Below are 15,395 nucleotides of genomic sequence, written 5' to 3' on the forward strand. Positions count from 1 at the left end.
CAGTGATGCCATCCAACCATCTCATCCTCTGCCATCCCCTTCTCTTCCTGCCCTCAGTCAATCCCAGTATCACAGGGTCTTTTCCAATGAATCAGTTCTTTGTATCAGGTGGCCAAAGTGTTGGAGCTTCAGCTTCAACATCATTCTTTCCAGGGAATATCAGGATTGATTTCCTTTAAGATTGACTGGTTTGATCTCCTTGCTGTCCTAGGGACTCTCAAGATTGTTCTCCAACCCCACAGTTCACAAGCTTCAATTCTTTGGTGCTCAGCTTTCTTTATGGTCCAACTCTCATATCCATACATGACTACTGAAAAAACTAAAGCTTTGACTACATGGACCTTTGTTGGCAAAGTGATGTCTCTGCTTTTTAATACACTGTCTAGGTTTGTCATAGCTTTACTTCCAAGGAGCAAACATGTTTTAACTTCCTGGCTGCAATCACATTTAAGTATATCATATCTTTTTATTTCCAGTGTCCAATCACCAGTGATAAATGGATGGATAAATGAATAGGTTAGAAATATATTTAAAAAATATAATTCTGAAAATATTGGGTTGGGCAAAAAGTTCAAGGTTTTTACTGAATTTTGGCCAAACTAATAAAAATGCCATGCTGAATTTGAGAATTAATGATATTTCTGGACACTCCCTCCCGCCTTATTTATTTCCTTTGTCTTCACTGATTTCCCAAATTCTGTGTTTTGATTTTAATTGGAGGATATTTGCTTCACAGTGTTGCGGTAGTCTCTGTCATACATCAAGGCAAATCAGCCATAATTATATATATATATATCCTCCCTCTTGATCCTCTCACCCCACCCCAGCCCTCTAGGTTGTCACAGAGGGCCAGGCTGGGCTCCCTGTGTTATAGAGCAGCTTCCCGCTAGTTATCTATTTTACACATACACGGTAGTGTGTATAAGTCAAGGCTACTTTCTCAATCCGTCCTACTCTCTCCTTCCGACACTGTCCCCCAGTCCATTCTCTGCTTCTGTGTGATTTCCGAAATTCCAAGCAACATCTCAGGTGACTCTCAGCCAGCACACCATACACCATTAATCCTGGGTGAAGGCTGAGACAGAAAATAGTGGTAAAATAGGAGATAATAGGCTGGAATCACCTCTAGGCCAGGAGGGCGTCACAGCATTTATTTGCTTTCTGGGGTCGGGTGTGATGTCAGGCCCTTTACAAAGAGGCTTTACTACCATAAGAAGCAACTTCCTATTTGTCTTGAGGGATAAAGGCTAGTGTTTCTGAGAAGGAGGGCAGACAGAGGAACATCATGACTGGTATGTACAGACATTACCACAAAAAGATGGGCAACTTAACTTAAGAACACTGGTGGTTCTGAAATGGACAATGCAGGAATTCAGGATTCAGTTGAGAAGCATCTTTAGCTGCTCTAGAGCTCTCAAAAATAGCACATCACAGCCCAAGGAAGGAAAACAAAAACAATCATTAAACAAAGAGAAGAGCTCCGGAAAGGAGGGGACCCAGTGGTCGACAAATGACAGATGACCAGGACAGGCTGTGGCCTGGCACGTGCAGCTGCTGGGCCAGTCACTGAGGGGCAAAGCCACTGCTCACTGGACACTGCAGAAAGTAGCTGGCCCCACTCTCTGCTCTTGAAGGACTGTAGGAGGAGTCATAAGAAGGCAAGGTGTGAACGTTTAAAAAGAAAAGAGCCATTTCTTGGGAACAAAGAAATAAAGTTCCAGTCAATAAAAACCAAGAGCCTGGGGACAGAAGCTGGAGGAACTAGGTGACACTTCTAATGTTCTGTGTGGACTCTTCCCTCCAGAAGAACGGGAAACGCCAGGCCCTTCTGCGGCCTTTTGGGAACACTGTGAGTCCTCTGTGTCTGGCTGTGTGCTCTGAGTATACACTTTCTGTGCAATGTCACGGGGCTGCCCTTGACTGGAGTGCACACAGTTGATCTGATAGCTACTCTTTTCGATAGGACTCTGTATTCTCTTATAAATAAATGAGGACTCTGCAAACTTTGCACAGTTCCTTGCCCAGGAAGATCAAGGGCTTCATACCACTGTTGCTATTACACTAAATTACCCTTCATGTACATTTGCACACACTACTGTGTGTATTATCCACCATGTTCCAGACACAGACAGGAAACATAGAGCTTAGTGATGTATGTGCCAAGCATAGATGGAGAAAATGCATCATTTAAGTTGGTGAATAAACACTCCAGATTCCATCACATGATAGAGTATATTATGCATCTTCTGTAAAATGCTTACGATGTAATTTGAAGGCTATAGATGATATCTGACACTGGCTGAATTACCCTTGTGTTGTGATCTGATCCTGGCACATTATGTGGGTCAGAGGTCAGCAGACCTCCGCACAGGGCAGAAGCAGCCTGTGGCTGGTTTCTGTACTGTGTGCCAGCTAAAAATGGCTTTTGTATTTCAAAAGGTTTGGGAAACATTTTTAAACGAAGAATATATGAAGATGACCATCTGGCTCACAGCAGACACACAGGAACCACCCTGCCTGCCCACCCGTCTCTCATTCTGCCCACACCCTTTACATTAACGCACGTTAGCAGAGCGCAGGCAATGGTATCTTTCCATCTTAAAGTCTGGACTATATGAACAGAAGCTTAATCATATCATTTGTGAGAATGATCGCTGTCCTCTTGCTTTATCACTTGCAGAACACAAGCAAAGCATAAACAACCCACAACATCAAGTCCAAACCAGGGCTTGGCTCACAAGGGCTCTGGGAATCACGGCTTTGTGATAAAGAGTTCCTCTCCCTGTAACATGGGGACCTGAAAGCCGAGCCCTGTGAGGCACCAGTTTAACTGGATCTTTGAGATAATACCGAAAATTTCAGTTCTAATTTAGCTTCCTTCCAAGATGAATAAGATGAGAGTATTGATAAGGGAAACAGCTGCCTGGCGGAGCCTCTTGCTTGAAGGCAGGAAATGAAGCCTGAAGGGCAGCAGATATGCCCTGCTTTATCAAGGAGCATAAAAACCAATAACAGGTTTTCTGAGAGAAGTAATTTAAAAGGTCAAGGAAAGGAAGAAAAGCAGGCTGAGGTTCTCTGCAACGACATACCCATCTGGCTGGTTGCATGTTCTCACTCACAGGCGAGGGACAGTGTAGGTGCCTGTTTGCTGGGTCCTGCCCAGGACTGTCCTAGCACTTGAACTGTCTCAATGATTCTGAGAGCTTCCCTGGTGGTGCGGCAGATAAGAATTCTCATTGCAATGCAGGGGGCACTGGTTGGATCACATGCTGAGGGGCAACTAAACCCATGTGTCAAAACTACTGAAGCCCGCAAGCTCTAGGGCCTGTGCTCCATCCACGGCAAGAGAAGCCATCACAATGAGAAGCCCGGGCACCGGAACTAGATAGTAGTCCCCGCTCGCTACACCCAGAGAGAGCCGGCACAAAGCAACAGAGACCGCGTGCAGCCAGCATACAGAAATAGACGGATTGTCAAAACAAAGATCCTGTTTTACGTAGCAGGAACCAGACATAGGGAGATTAGGATGCACTGCCTAACAGGTGATGTTTTTCTATTAAAATTCTGTGCTTCTAAGATGCCACCAGTAAAAAGTCTATGAAAAGGAGAGTAAAGAAGATTCTGTCAGAAGATATATCATCTTCAATGGAAAAAGAAAATCATTCTCAAATGCCTATATTAGAAAGTCATTAATGTGCACATTTCTCCCCATTCAGATTACTGATCGAATGCTGCCTGGACAGGTATCCTGCTGGGGGTCCTGGGGCAGCACCTTCACAGTCATGAAGCTAGCACTGGGGCCTGAAAAGACCTGACACTGACCTGCAGATTTACACTTCCCTCAGTTACTAAAAGGTGCATTTTTAGCAAACATTTCAAAATATTATTTTGCACATTTTAAAAATTATAACTAAAAGCCAACATCCTATTGCAGGTAGGAAATGTGTAAGTTGTGTTTGTCCCTCTGTCAGAATAAAAGGCATGATGTTCAAACCATTGAGAAAAAACTGTACCACCTCCAGAAGACAACTGAAATATTACATGATATATTGCAATATTAAATATATATTAAATGTATAAATTAATTAAATGGATATTAAAAGTGGGTTCCTACTGCCACACAGGGGTATTTGTCCACTTATTTATTTGTTTGATTCCAGTTTTCGAGTCCATTCAGGGTCCTTTCCAGGGACTCAGCCCCTAGAGGTCAGAGTTTGGGAACCCTTGTCAATTCTGTTCTCAGCCCTTTTCCTGGTTCAGTCTCCTATTTAGGTCATGGCTTATGTCCTGGGCATTCTGATCCCGGTGCCAAGGACAGGTAGCCCATGGGGCTGTTCTCTGAGCAATAATCCTCCTTCGTAGGCAGAGAGTAATGAAACATTTAAAGAAAATGAGAAGCATTTCTTCTTTTGAAAGAAAAAGAACTCTTCTTGGAAAAGAAAAATCATTCCTAATGAAACAAGCTCATTGGATCTTATGTTTATCTTACATTAAAGAAGAATTTCTGGAGGTAAAACATAAATGATGCAGGCTAGGTGTCTGATTAACTTCTTGTGGTTAAACAGACATACAACATTGTGATAAATATCTATTATTGTCTCAGAAAGCGACACTAGAAAGTCTAATATCTAATGAAAGCTGGAAACAAAGAAATCCATGAGGTTCCATTCATAAAATGTAATTAGTTATCAAAGACCAATATATTTCATTATGCATATAAATTTTGATAAGATAAAACTGTGAAAATTTCATGACTTCAAAGTCTTCAATTAAAATTAAAATGCCTTATTTTGGAAATATGATTTTTATGCATATGGGAGATAAAATGGGGCAAAAGGCATGAGATATTGAAATCAACTCTAACAAGTCCTAGCTTTAAGTGACCAAAAGAAAATGAAATATGCAGTGTGTGGCTCAAAGTATGAGTTTTTAATCTAAGAGAAGGGAAAATGAGCTTCAGTAATTGATTTTTTAAAATTTATACAACTGTCAAGAAAACTCTAAGTTGGATAACACAGTTTTTAATTTCAAAATGAAATATAAGTCAAGTATTAAGATAACTTTACACAGTATCTACTGAGTGTGTTCAAACCATCCTATGAATTCAGGCTATAAAGCTCAATCAAGCCTAGTGCAAATGTTAGAAGTGTTTGCACGGGCAGTAGAAAGTTTAATTTGTTTTTATGAACTCACATTCAATTTTCCCTTACCTTTTAATCCATAATCACAACTCCAGTAAGTTGTGATTAAAATAAGAGCAATAAATTGAACTCAAGTTTGGGAATGAAAAACATATTTCTTACCCTGGCAGAGTGGAGCAAGGGAATCCCACTGATACATGCCAACTGGATTCCGTCTACAGGTGGCATTGCTATGGCCAATCATCCGATACCCAGGTTTGCAGAAATACTGCACTTTACTTCCAACTTCTCCTGCAGTCCTATTTAAAACACCACCATTCTTCACGGTGTGGGTCAAGCTGCAGTAAGGTGCTGTGGGCACACAAACACACATACATAAAGAAATAAATAAATGCTGCATTTTGCTTGGTAAGAGGCATATAAATGAAAGAGAGTCTCTTATTGTTAAAATAGTGGGAAATCAGCACTGATACAGAAGCTTTACTAAAAGCATCTTCAAGTACAAAAGTGTTGCGGTTGTGGATGCAAGGGTGTGGCGCAAAAGGAACACTCATTCATTGCTGACAGGGATCCAAAATGGTGCAGCCACCCTGGAAGACAGTGTGACAGTTTCTTGCAAAACTACACACACTCTTATCACACGATCCAGCAATCATGCTCCTTGTAGTTACCCAAAGGAGCTAAAAGCTTATTTACACAGAAACCTATGCCCAGATGTTCATAGCAGCATTATTCAGAGTTGCCAAAACTCAGAAACAACCAAGGTGCCCTTCAGTAGGTAAATGAATAAACCAACTGTGGTCCATCCAGACAATGCAATATTATTCAAGGCTAAAAATAAATGATCTGTCAAAAGCCATGGAGGAGCCTTAATTGCATATGATTAAGTGAAAGAAACCAACCTAAAAAGGGTACATACTGCATGATTCCAACCTTATGACATTCTAGAAAAGGTAAAACTCTGGAAGAAGTAAAAAGATTAGTGGTTTCCAGAGGCTGATGGGGGAAGGACAGTGGAGCTCAAAGGATTTTTCAGCAGTGAAAATATGCTACATGAATCCACAATGGTGGGTTAATGTCATTTTACATTTGTCCATATCCACAGGATGTTCAATACCAAGAGTGAACCCAGTGTGAACTATGGACCTTGGGTGATAATGACATGTCAGTGTAGGTTAACAAATGTAGCCTCTGTTGATGATGTGAACAAGGAGACAGAAGCCAAGGAGTATAGGGAAAATCTCTGAAACTTCCTATCAATTTGGCTGTGATCCGAAACTTAAAAAAAAAAAAAAAAGTCTAAAAAAATCAATAAAAAAAAATGTATAGCTGAGTCACTCTGCTTTGCACCTGAAATGGTCACAGTATTACAGTATTGTTAATGGGTTATATTCCAATATAAAATAAAAAGATAAATACATAATCCAAAAAAATTCAAAAGTTATCATTTTTAAAAAATCCAAGAAATCTAGACCCAATGGTCAAGTTTCTTGAGTTTGAAGTTTTTATTATTTACATCTATTAATCAATGTGGTGGTGGAATTTTGACTTTTTGACCAAAAAAAAAAAAAAAAGTATCAATAAAATGGAGAAAATTTAAGAATATAATATCTTACAATCAAGGCCATTAATTTTCTCCTTGTTGTTTAATGAATCCTGAGAATTGTATCATGAGATAGCCTCTTTTTAACATGTGGGATTTGAATATCATCTTTGAAGAAAATGCACTACTTTATGGTGATGACCACGTTCAGTTCAGTTCAGTTCAGTCGCTGAGTCATGTCCGACTCCTTGCGACCCCATGAATCACAGCATGCCAGGCCTCCCTGTCCATCATCAACTCCTGGAGTTCACTCAGACTCATGTCCATCAAGTCCGTGATGCCATCCAGCCATCTCATCCTCTGTCATCCTCTTCTCCTCCTGCCCCCAATCCCTCCCAGCATCAGAGTCTTTTCCAATGAGTCAACTCTTCCCATGAGGTGGCCAAAGTACTGGAGTTTCAGCTTTAGCATCATTCCTTCCAAGGAACACCCAGGGCTGATCTCCTTCAGAATGGACTGGTTGGATCTCCTTGCAGTCCAAGGGACTCTCAAGAGCCTTCTCCAACACCACAGTTCAAAAGCATCAATTCTTCAGTGCTCAGCTTTCTTCACAGTCCAACTCTCACATTCATACATGACCACTGGAAAAACCATAGCCTTGAATAGACGGACCTTAGTCAGCAAAGTAATGTCTCTGCTCTTCAACATGCTATCTAGGTTGGTCATAACTTTTCTTCCAAGGAGTAAGTGTCTTTTAATTTCATGGCTGCAGTCACCATCTGCAGTGATTTTGGAGCCCAAAAAAATAAAGTCTGACACTGTTTCCACTGTTTCCCCATCTATTTCCCATGAAGTAATGGGATCAGATGCCATGATCTTCGTTTTCTGAATGTTGAGCTTTAAGCCAACTTTTCACTCTCCTCTTTCACTTTCATCAAGAGGCTTTTTACTTCCTCTTTGCTTTCTGCCATAAGGGTGGTGTCATCTGCATATCTGAGTTATTGATATTTCTCCTGGTAATCTTGATTCCAGCTTGTGTTTCTCATGTTGTACTCTGCATATAAGTTAAATAAGCAGGGTGACAATATACAGCCTTGATGAACTCCTTTCCCTATTTGGAACCAGTCTGTTGTTCCATGTCCAGTTCTAGCTGTTGCTTCCTGACCTGCATACAGATTTCTCAAGAGGCAGGTCAGGTGGTCAGGTATTCCCATCTCTTTCAAATTTTCCACAGTTTAGTGTGATCCACACAGACAAAGGCTTTGGCATAGTCAATAAAGCAAAAATAGATATTTTTCTGGAACTCTCTTGCTTTTTCCATGATCCAGCAGATGTTGGCAATTTGATCTCTGGTTCCTCTGCCTTTTCTAAATCCAACTTGAACATCTGGAAGTTCACGGATCACATATTGCTGAAGCCTGGCTTGGAGAATTTTAAGCATTACTTTACTACCGTGTGAGATGAGTGTAATTGTGCAGTTGTTTGAGCATTCTTTGGCATTGCCTTTCTTTGGGATTGGAATGAAAACTGACCTTTTCCAGTCCTGTGGCCACTGCTGTGTTTTCCAAATTTGCTGGCATATTGAGTGCAGTACTTTCACAGCATCATCTTCCAGGATTTGAAACAGCTCAACTGGAATGCCATCACCTCCACTAGCTTTGTTCATAGTGATGCTTTCTAAGGCCCACTTGACTTCACATTCCAGGATGTCTGGCTCTAGGTGAGTGATAATCACACCATCGTGATTATCTGGGTCGTGAACATCTTTTTTGATGACCATGTTTCAACAGCTTTAATCATTGCATTTGCAGGGAGATTTTCAAAAATTAAAGATAGGAATTGTGAAATTCTGTCTTACCTACACAGAATCTAACCTTTCAGTGACTAAAAGGCTCTGCATCTTATTTACACATTTAGATAAAGAAACTCAGTTTACTCTCACAAGACCAGTTTCACCGCAGCATAAAATCCTATGAACCTCCTTTAGATGAATAAAACCTAAACTAAAGAAAGCTGTGAAGTCCTGGAAATCCAGGGTTCCTTTTAAAGAAGAGGTTTTAAATGTCCCACTCCCCTGTGGGGGTTCTGCATCGAAAGCACACAAACACACACAGGTCTGAAGGCTTAATGCCAAACTTTTCCTTAGAAATAAATTCAGAAGGAACCTTCTGAAGACTTCACATCAGAGCATTGCCAAGAAGTGATGTCTGTGTGTCTGGCTAGGTTGTCAACCATGCTTCTGTGAGATGTATCCTCAGAGAATAGTCTCAGCCAGAGGGTCTTCTGAAGTGCTGTTTCTTTCTTTTTTTTAACAGACTCATTTTTATTAATGTAAAATCCACTAACTCTTAGAAGAAACTCGTGTCCTACTGGTCACGGCATTTTCTGTGTTCAATTGTTTGAGACTGTGTATTTTAAGTTTTGAGTGAACAAAAATATTTGGCTTAGGGAAGGTAGGAGTATACTTAGGCACCTCAGCTACCAACTACTGAGAATTATTGTGTCAAGAAATTAAAATAATAATAAAAACTAGGAAGACCAAGCAGACTGTAGACCCTGGCCAAGTTCAGAGATAAAGTCTGAAATGCTCCTGAAGGGGCAGTGGGACTACATGGTTCTTGGGGTGGGTTTTTGTCACAGTTCAGTCTGTTAAGAGAGAGGAACAGCAGGATAATTGTCTAACTCTATAGGGTACAACAGAAGCTTATTTTCTTTCTTCAAGAAAATTAGAGATACCAAGGGAACATTTCATGCAAAGATGCGCACAATAAAGGACAGAAATTGTATGGACCTAACAGATGCAGAAGATATTAAGAAGAGCTGGCAAGAATACACAGAATTAAACAAAAAAGATCTTCATGACCCAGAATCACTCAGCTAGAGCCAGACATCCTGGAAAGAGAAGTCGAGTGGACCTTAGGAAGCATGACTACAAAAAAAGCTAGTGGAGATGATGGAATTCCAGTTGAGCTATTTCAAATCCTAAAAGATGATGCTGTGAAAGTGTGGCACTAAATATGTCAGCAAATTTGGAAAACTCAGCAGTGGCCACAGGACTGGAAAAGGTCAGCTTACATTCCAATCCCAAAGAAAAGCAATGCCAAAGAATGTTCAAACTACTGCACAATTGCATCCATCTCACATTCTAGCAAAGTAATGCTCAAAATTCTCCAAGCCAGGCTTCAACAGTATGTGAACTGTGAACATCCAAATGTTCAAGCTGGATTCAGAAAAGGCAGAGGAACCAGAGAACAAATTGCCAACATCTGTTGGATCATCAGAAAAGCAAGAGTTCCAGGAAAACATCTACTTCTGCTTTACTGACTAGACCAAAGCCTGTGACTGTATGGATTATAACAAACTGGAAAATTCTTCAAGTGATGGGAATACCAGACCACCTTACCTGCCTCCTGAGAAATCCATATGCAGGTCAAAAAGCAACAGTTAGAACTGGACATGGAACAACAGACTAGTTCCAAATCGGGAAAGGACTATGTCAAGACTGTATATTGTCACCCTGCTTATTTAACTTATATGCAGAGTACATCATGTGAAATCTTGGACTGGATGAAGCATAAGCTGGAATCAAGATTTCCAGGAGAAATATCAATAACCTCAGATGTGCAGATGACACCACCCATATGGTAGAAAGTGAAGAACTAAAGAGCCTCTTGATGAAAGAGAAAGAGGGGTGTGAAAAAGTTGCCTTAAAACTCAATATTCAGAAAACTAAGATCATGGCATCCAGTCCCATCTGGCAAATAGATGGGGAAACAATGGAAACAGTGAGAAACTTTACTTTTAGGGGCTCCAAAATCACTGCAAATGCTGACTGCAGCCATGAAATTAAAAGACGCTTGATCCTTGGAAGAAAATCTATGACCAACCTAGATAGCATATTACAAAACAGAGACATTACTTCACCAACAAAGGTCCATCTAGTCAAATCTATGGTTCTTCCAGTAGTCATGTATGGATGTGAGAGTTGGACTATAAAGAAAGCTGAGCACCGAAGAACTGATGCTTTTTAACTGTGGTGCTGGAGAAGACTCTTGAGAGTCCCTTGGACTGCAAGGAGATTCAACCAGTCCATCCTAAAGGAGATCAGTCCTGGGTGTTCATTGGAAGGACTGATGGTTGAAGCTGAACCTCCAATATTTTGGTCACCTGATGCAAAGAGCTGACTCATTTGAAAAGACCATGATGCTGGAAAGATTGAAGGCAGGAGGAGAAGGGGATGACAGAGGATGAGGTAGTTAGATGGCATCACCGACTCAATGGACATGAGTTTGAGTAAACTCCGGGAGCTGTGATGAACAGGGAGGCCTGGCGTGCTGTAGTCCATGAGGTCGCAGAGAGTTGGAAATGACTGAGGGACTGAACTGATAGGGTCCAATAACTGTTTCCTTTCCCACTGACAGTTCCTTCTATCATCATTAGTTCTTTTCTAATTCATCTAGAACAAGATACAGAGAGGCCCAAGCAGGAAGACATGGTGAGAATGCTAAGTCACTCAGTCATGTCTGACTCTGTGAGATCCCATGGACTGTAGCCCACCAGGCCCCTCTGTCAGTGGAATCATCCAGGCAAGAATACTGGAGTGGGTTCTCATTTCCTTCTCCAGGGGTTCTTCCCAACCCAGGGATCAAAACCACATCTCTTAAGTTTCCTACATTGGCAGATGGGTTCTTTACCCCTAGCGCACCTGGGAAGCCCAAGGAAACATGGCGCAGAAAACAGGGGAAGATTAGAACACAGGGTCCTGCCTGTTTGATTTCTGGCCATGCTAAGAATTAAAAGGACCAGGGTCAAACCGTTGCACTCTGCTGGTGCTGCCTTGGAAGAGCAGGTCGTGGAGGGTGGCAGTCAAGGAGGCATCAGGGATGGAAGACATGGGTGCAGCTGGCTCTGCTGGGGTCTGGGTGTATTTACAACACCCATTCTGTAGTTCTGACTCTCCCAACACTGAAAGTGAAAGTCACTCAGTTGTGTTCAGCTCTTTGGGACCCCATGGGCAATACAGTCTATGGAATTCTCTGGGCCAGAACACTGCAGTGGATAGCCTTTCCCTTTTCCAAGGAATCTTCCCAACCCAGGGATCAAAACCAGATCTCCTGCATTGAGGGCTGATTCTTTACCAGCTGAGCCACAGGGAAGCCCACAACTTATCATTAACTTCCAGGTACTTGATTTAACGGCTTTACCAGGTGGTGCTTGTAGTAAAGAACCCACCTGCCAAGCCAGGGGACTTAAGAAATGTGGGTTCAATCACTGGGTCAGGAAGATCCCCTGGAGAAGGGCATGGCAACCCACTCCATATTCTTGCCTTGAGAATCTCATGGACAGAGGAGCCTAGTGGGCTACATCCAGGGGTCGCAAAGAACCAGACATGACTGAAGCAACTTAGCACACATGCACACCCTTGATTTAACAGTGAATGACCATTACTACCTCAACAATCACTTAGCAGTTTATTGAATTGACTTGTACCAATCAGAGACAGCAAAAATATTCTTGAATGACGTACAAGCACTTGCTTTTGTTGTTGCTGTGTTTTGTTTGTCAATTATGTAGATCAGTTATATGGTTCTTACACCCAATGACCAATAGTTGACATGTGTAAGGCGAGGATTTGTGGTGCAACACGTGGTCATATTATGGGTTGTAGCTCCCTGGCCCACTAGATCCCAGGGATCACTGCTCTAAAACTACTGGTGATGGACTCCTAGCAGTGGTCATTGAACCACCATCGAATTTTAACTGAAAAGCTGTTCAGAGATCTATCTGTATCTATATCTATAGAGAGATACATAGATATGTCCACTCACAAAACAACAGTTTATAGCCTTCACTTTAAATTCTTCTTTTTCCTGATTTCCCAACAAAGAGAATCATCTTGTTCTATAATGAATGAAAATATCCTTTGAGTGACAGAATTCAAGGTGTAGTCACACCACCAGGCTATTAAGTAATTTGCCACAGATAAAACAAGATAAATTATGTTCACCATGATTACCCCTGCAATATCCATTTTTGCTCATTAGAAATAAATTCAAACAATTCTACAGGCTTGAGTATTTATTTTTCAGAACAAGGAATTTGATGAACAAAAATCCAATCATTGTCCTAATGATCTCAATACCCATTCCAATGAAGGGATTTCAACTGTGAACTCTTTGCTGATAAGCTTTTTGAATGGCTACTTTAGTGAAAGGGGAAAACAAAGATCTAGGCATGTTTTATTAGACTTTGTAGAGGAAACACGAGTGAATTTCAGATTCTCTGTCTTTCCATCAACAGACATTTCAACACACTAATGCTTTTTCAATGCTTTTCATCATTTCATGATACCTACCAATCAGAGACAGCAAAAATATTCTTGAAACTACTAACACCTTTCTCTGTCCACAGGATGTTGCCCTTCACTGACAATGCACAACAGACTTGGAATAAGCAACCCCTGGGAGTTACACTGGTCCATAAAAATGCATGGAGTGGGCATCTGTCTCTCTTGGGAAATGGACCTCAGTTGTTAGCATGGATATTGTAGTAACACTCAGAAAAGGTTAGATATTTTGCTTAGTAATGAAAATATGAGGATTTTAGATTGTCTGTCTACAGCTTTTGTAGGGCTAGCCACATTGAGAGGATCTAATCTTTCAGAAGTATATTAACTGATTTAATTAATATAAAAAACTACTGACAGAAAATAAATGAACTATATTGGGAAAAAACAAAGTCCTTTAAATGTTGATAAGGAAATATATATGTAAACATTTATTTTGTATATGGTTACATGTGTGTATATATATTTATATATATAGTATCTCACATAAAGAGACATATAAAATATAATCAATAAAAAGACATGCTACTAATCATAAGATGTTATTATTACTTATAAAATTAAATGCAATACAATTATCTCCTCCTGTCCTGTTTGTCTCCTTAGCTTTTAAACATACTTTAAAACTAAAATATGTTTTGTTTATATTATAATATGTGTGAGTGTGAAGTCGCTCAGTCGTGTCCGACTCTTTGCGACTCTGTGGACTGTAGCCCACCAAGCTCCTCTGTCCATGGCATTCTCCAGGCAAGAATACTGAAGTGGGTTGCCATTTCCTTCTCCAGGGGATATTATTATATATTTATATTAAATTATATTATTTTATTTTGGGGGAAAGAAACTCTGCTTTCTGTGGCATGCAATTCAATGGGTTATGATGCTAGCAAAAATATTTATTAATATTAATCAACAGATAGTTTATTTTTCCTAACACAGTTTATAGATATCACTCAGAGTGATTTCATCAAATTATTTCTATTGAAGTTACAAATTAATTTTTAGAAATTAGGTTTATAGTATAAACCTTTAATTTTTAAAATTTAATGCAGAACCTTTATATTAACACTTTACTATTAAACCTTAACTTCACTTACTGACCTGAATAACGAATCTTGAATCCTTTTTTACTGGTTGCATGGTCAGTGGACCAGCGGAGATACAACTGATTACTCTTGCTTGTAAAATTTGATTGTTCAGTATGGTTTCCACTCAAGACCACTAGCAGAGGACTTTGACCAGAAGACCCTAAATGAAACAAAAAAAAGCAAAAAAGTTATGATATGAATTAGCACCTACAAATACAGACTACTTTTAGCTTTTGATTAAGTTGGAGTCTAACTGTACAATATACAGCTATTTAGTTCCAAAGGAGACAAAGAACTCCAAATAAAGCAACAGATACAGTTCCTCATAAAAATAATAACAATAAAAGAAGCAATAGCCAACCAAAATAATTTAAGATATATATGCTGTTAATACATAATACTTGAAATGAAAATGTTACTTATAAAATGGCAGTAATTAAAAAAAAGAAAATAGTTCCCACTACTATTAGTATATGCAACATTGAATCGATATAGGGAATTGAATACTAGTAAAAGTACTGTTGTTCAGTCCCTAAGTCGTCCAGTTCTTTGGGACCTTCTGGACTGCAGCACTCCAGGCTTCCCTGTCCTTCATATCTCCCAGAGTTTGCTCAAATTCATGTCCATTGAGTCAGTGATGCCATGCAACCATCTCATCCTCTGTGGCCCCATTTCTCCTTTTGCCCCCAATCTTTCCCAGCATCAGAGTCTTTTTCAATGAGTTGGCTCTTTGCATCAGGTGGCCAAAGTATTGGAGCTTCAGCTTCAGTAGCAGTCCTTTTAATGAATAGTCAGGGTTGATTTCCTTCAGGATTGACTGGTTTGATCTTCTTACAGTCCAAGGAACTCTCAAGAAGAGAGAGCACCAGCACCATAATTTGAAAGCATTAATTCTTTGGTGCTCAGCCTTCTTTATGGTCCAACTCTCACATCTGTACATAGCTTTTACTGTACGGGCTTCCCAGGCAGCTCAGTGGTAAAGAATCTGTCTGCCAATGCAGGAGACATGGGTTCAGTCCCTGGGCTGGGAAGATCCCCTGGAGAAGGGAATGGCAGCCCACTCTAGGATTCATGCTTGGGAATGGAGGACCCTGGCAGGCTACAGACCATGGGGTCACAAAGAGTTGGATACAGCTTAGTGACTAAACGGAAGCAGTGAAAGTAAAAATTAGTACAATCACCTTGGAGAGCAGTTTAGTAATAGCCAATACACCTGTAGGTTTTAATTATATTTTTTATAAACTCCAGAATATGTGTACAAATGTTTGTATAGCAAAATG

The 15,395-nt window shown here is 40.3% G+C and overlaps 1 protein-coding gene across 1 annotated transcript in view; it reads right to left on the reverse strand.

Moving 5' to 3' along the window:
* Nucleotides 1-15,395, reverse strand: part of CSMD1 (CUB and Sushi multiple domains 1) — a 1,658,099-nt gene that overhangs the window by 127,681 nt on the left and 1,515,023 nt on the right. The window contains exons 48-49 of the mRNA XM_052661250.1: nt 14,129-14,275; nt 5,304-5,492 (exon numbers count right to left, since the gene is read on the reverse strand). Coding sequence (XP_052517210.1) covers nt 5,304-5,492; nt 14,129-14,275 — 336 coding nt within the window. The remainder of the gene's footprint in view (nt 1-5,303; nt 5,493-14,128; nt 14,276-15,395) is intronic.

The sequence above is a fragment of the Budorcas taxicolor genome, chromosome 24, assembly GCF_023091745.1.
Source record: "Budorcas taxicolor isolate Tak-1 chromosome 24, Takin1.1, whole genome shotgun sequence".
In the NCBI taxonomy this organism is placed as follows: domain Eukaryota; kingdom Metazoa; phylum Chordata; class Mammalia; order Artiodactyla; family Bovidae; genus Budorcas; species Budorcas taxicolor.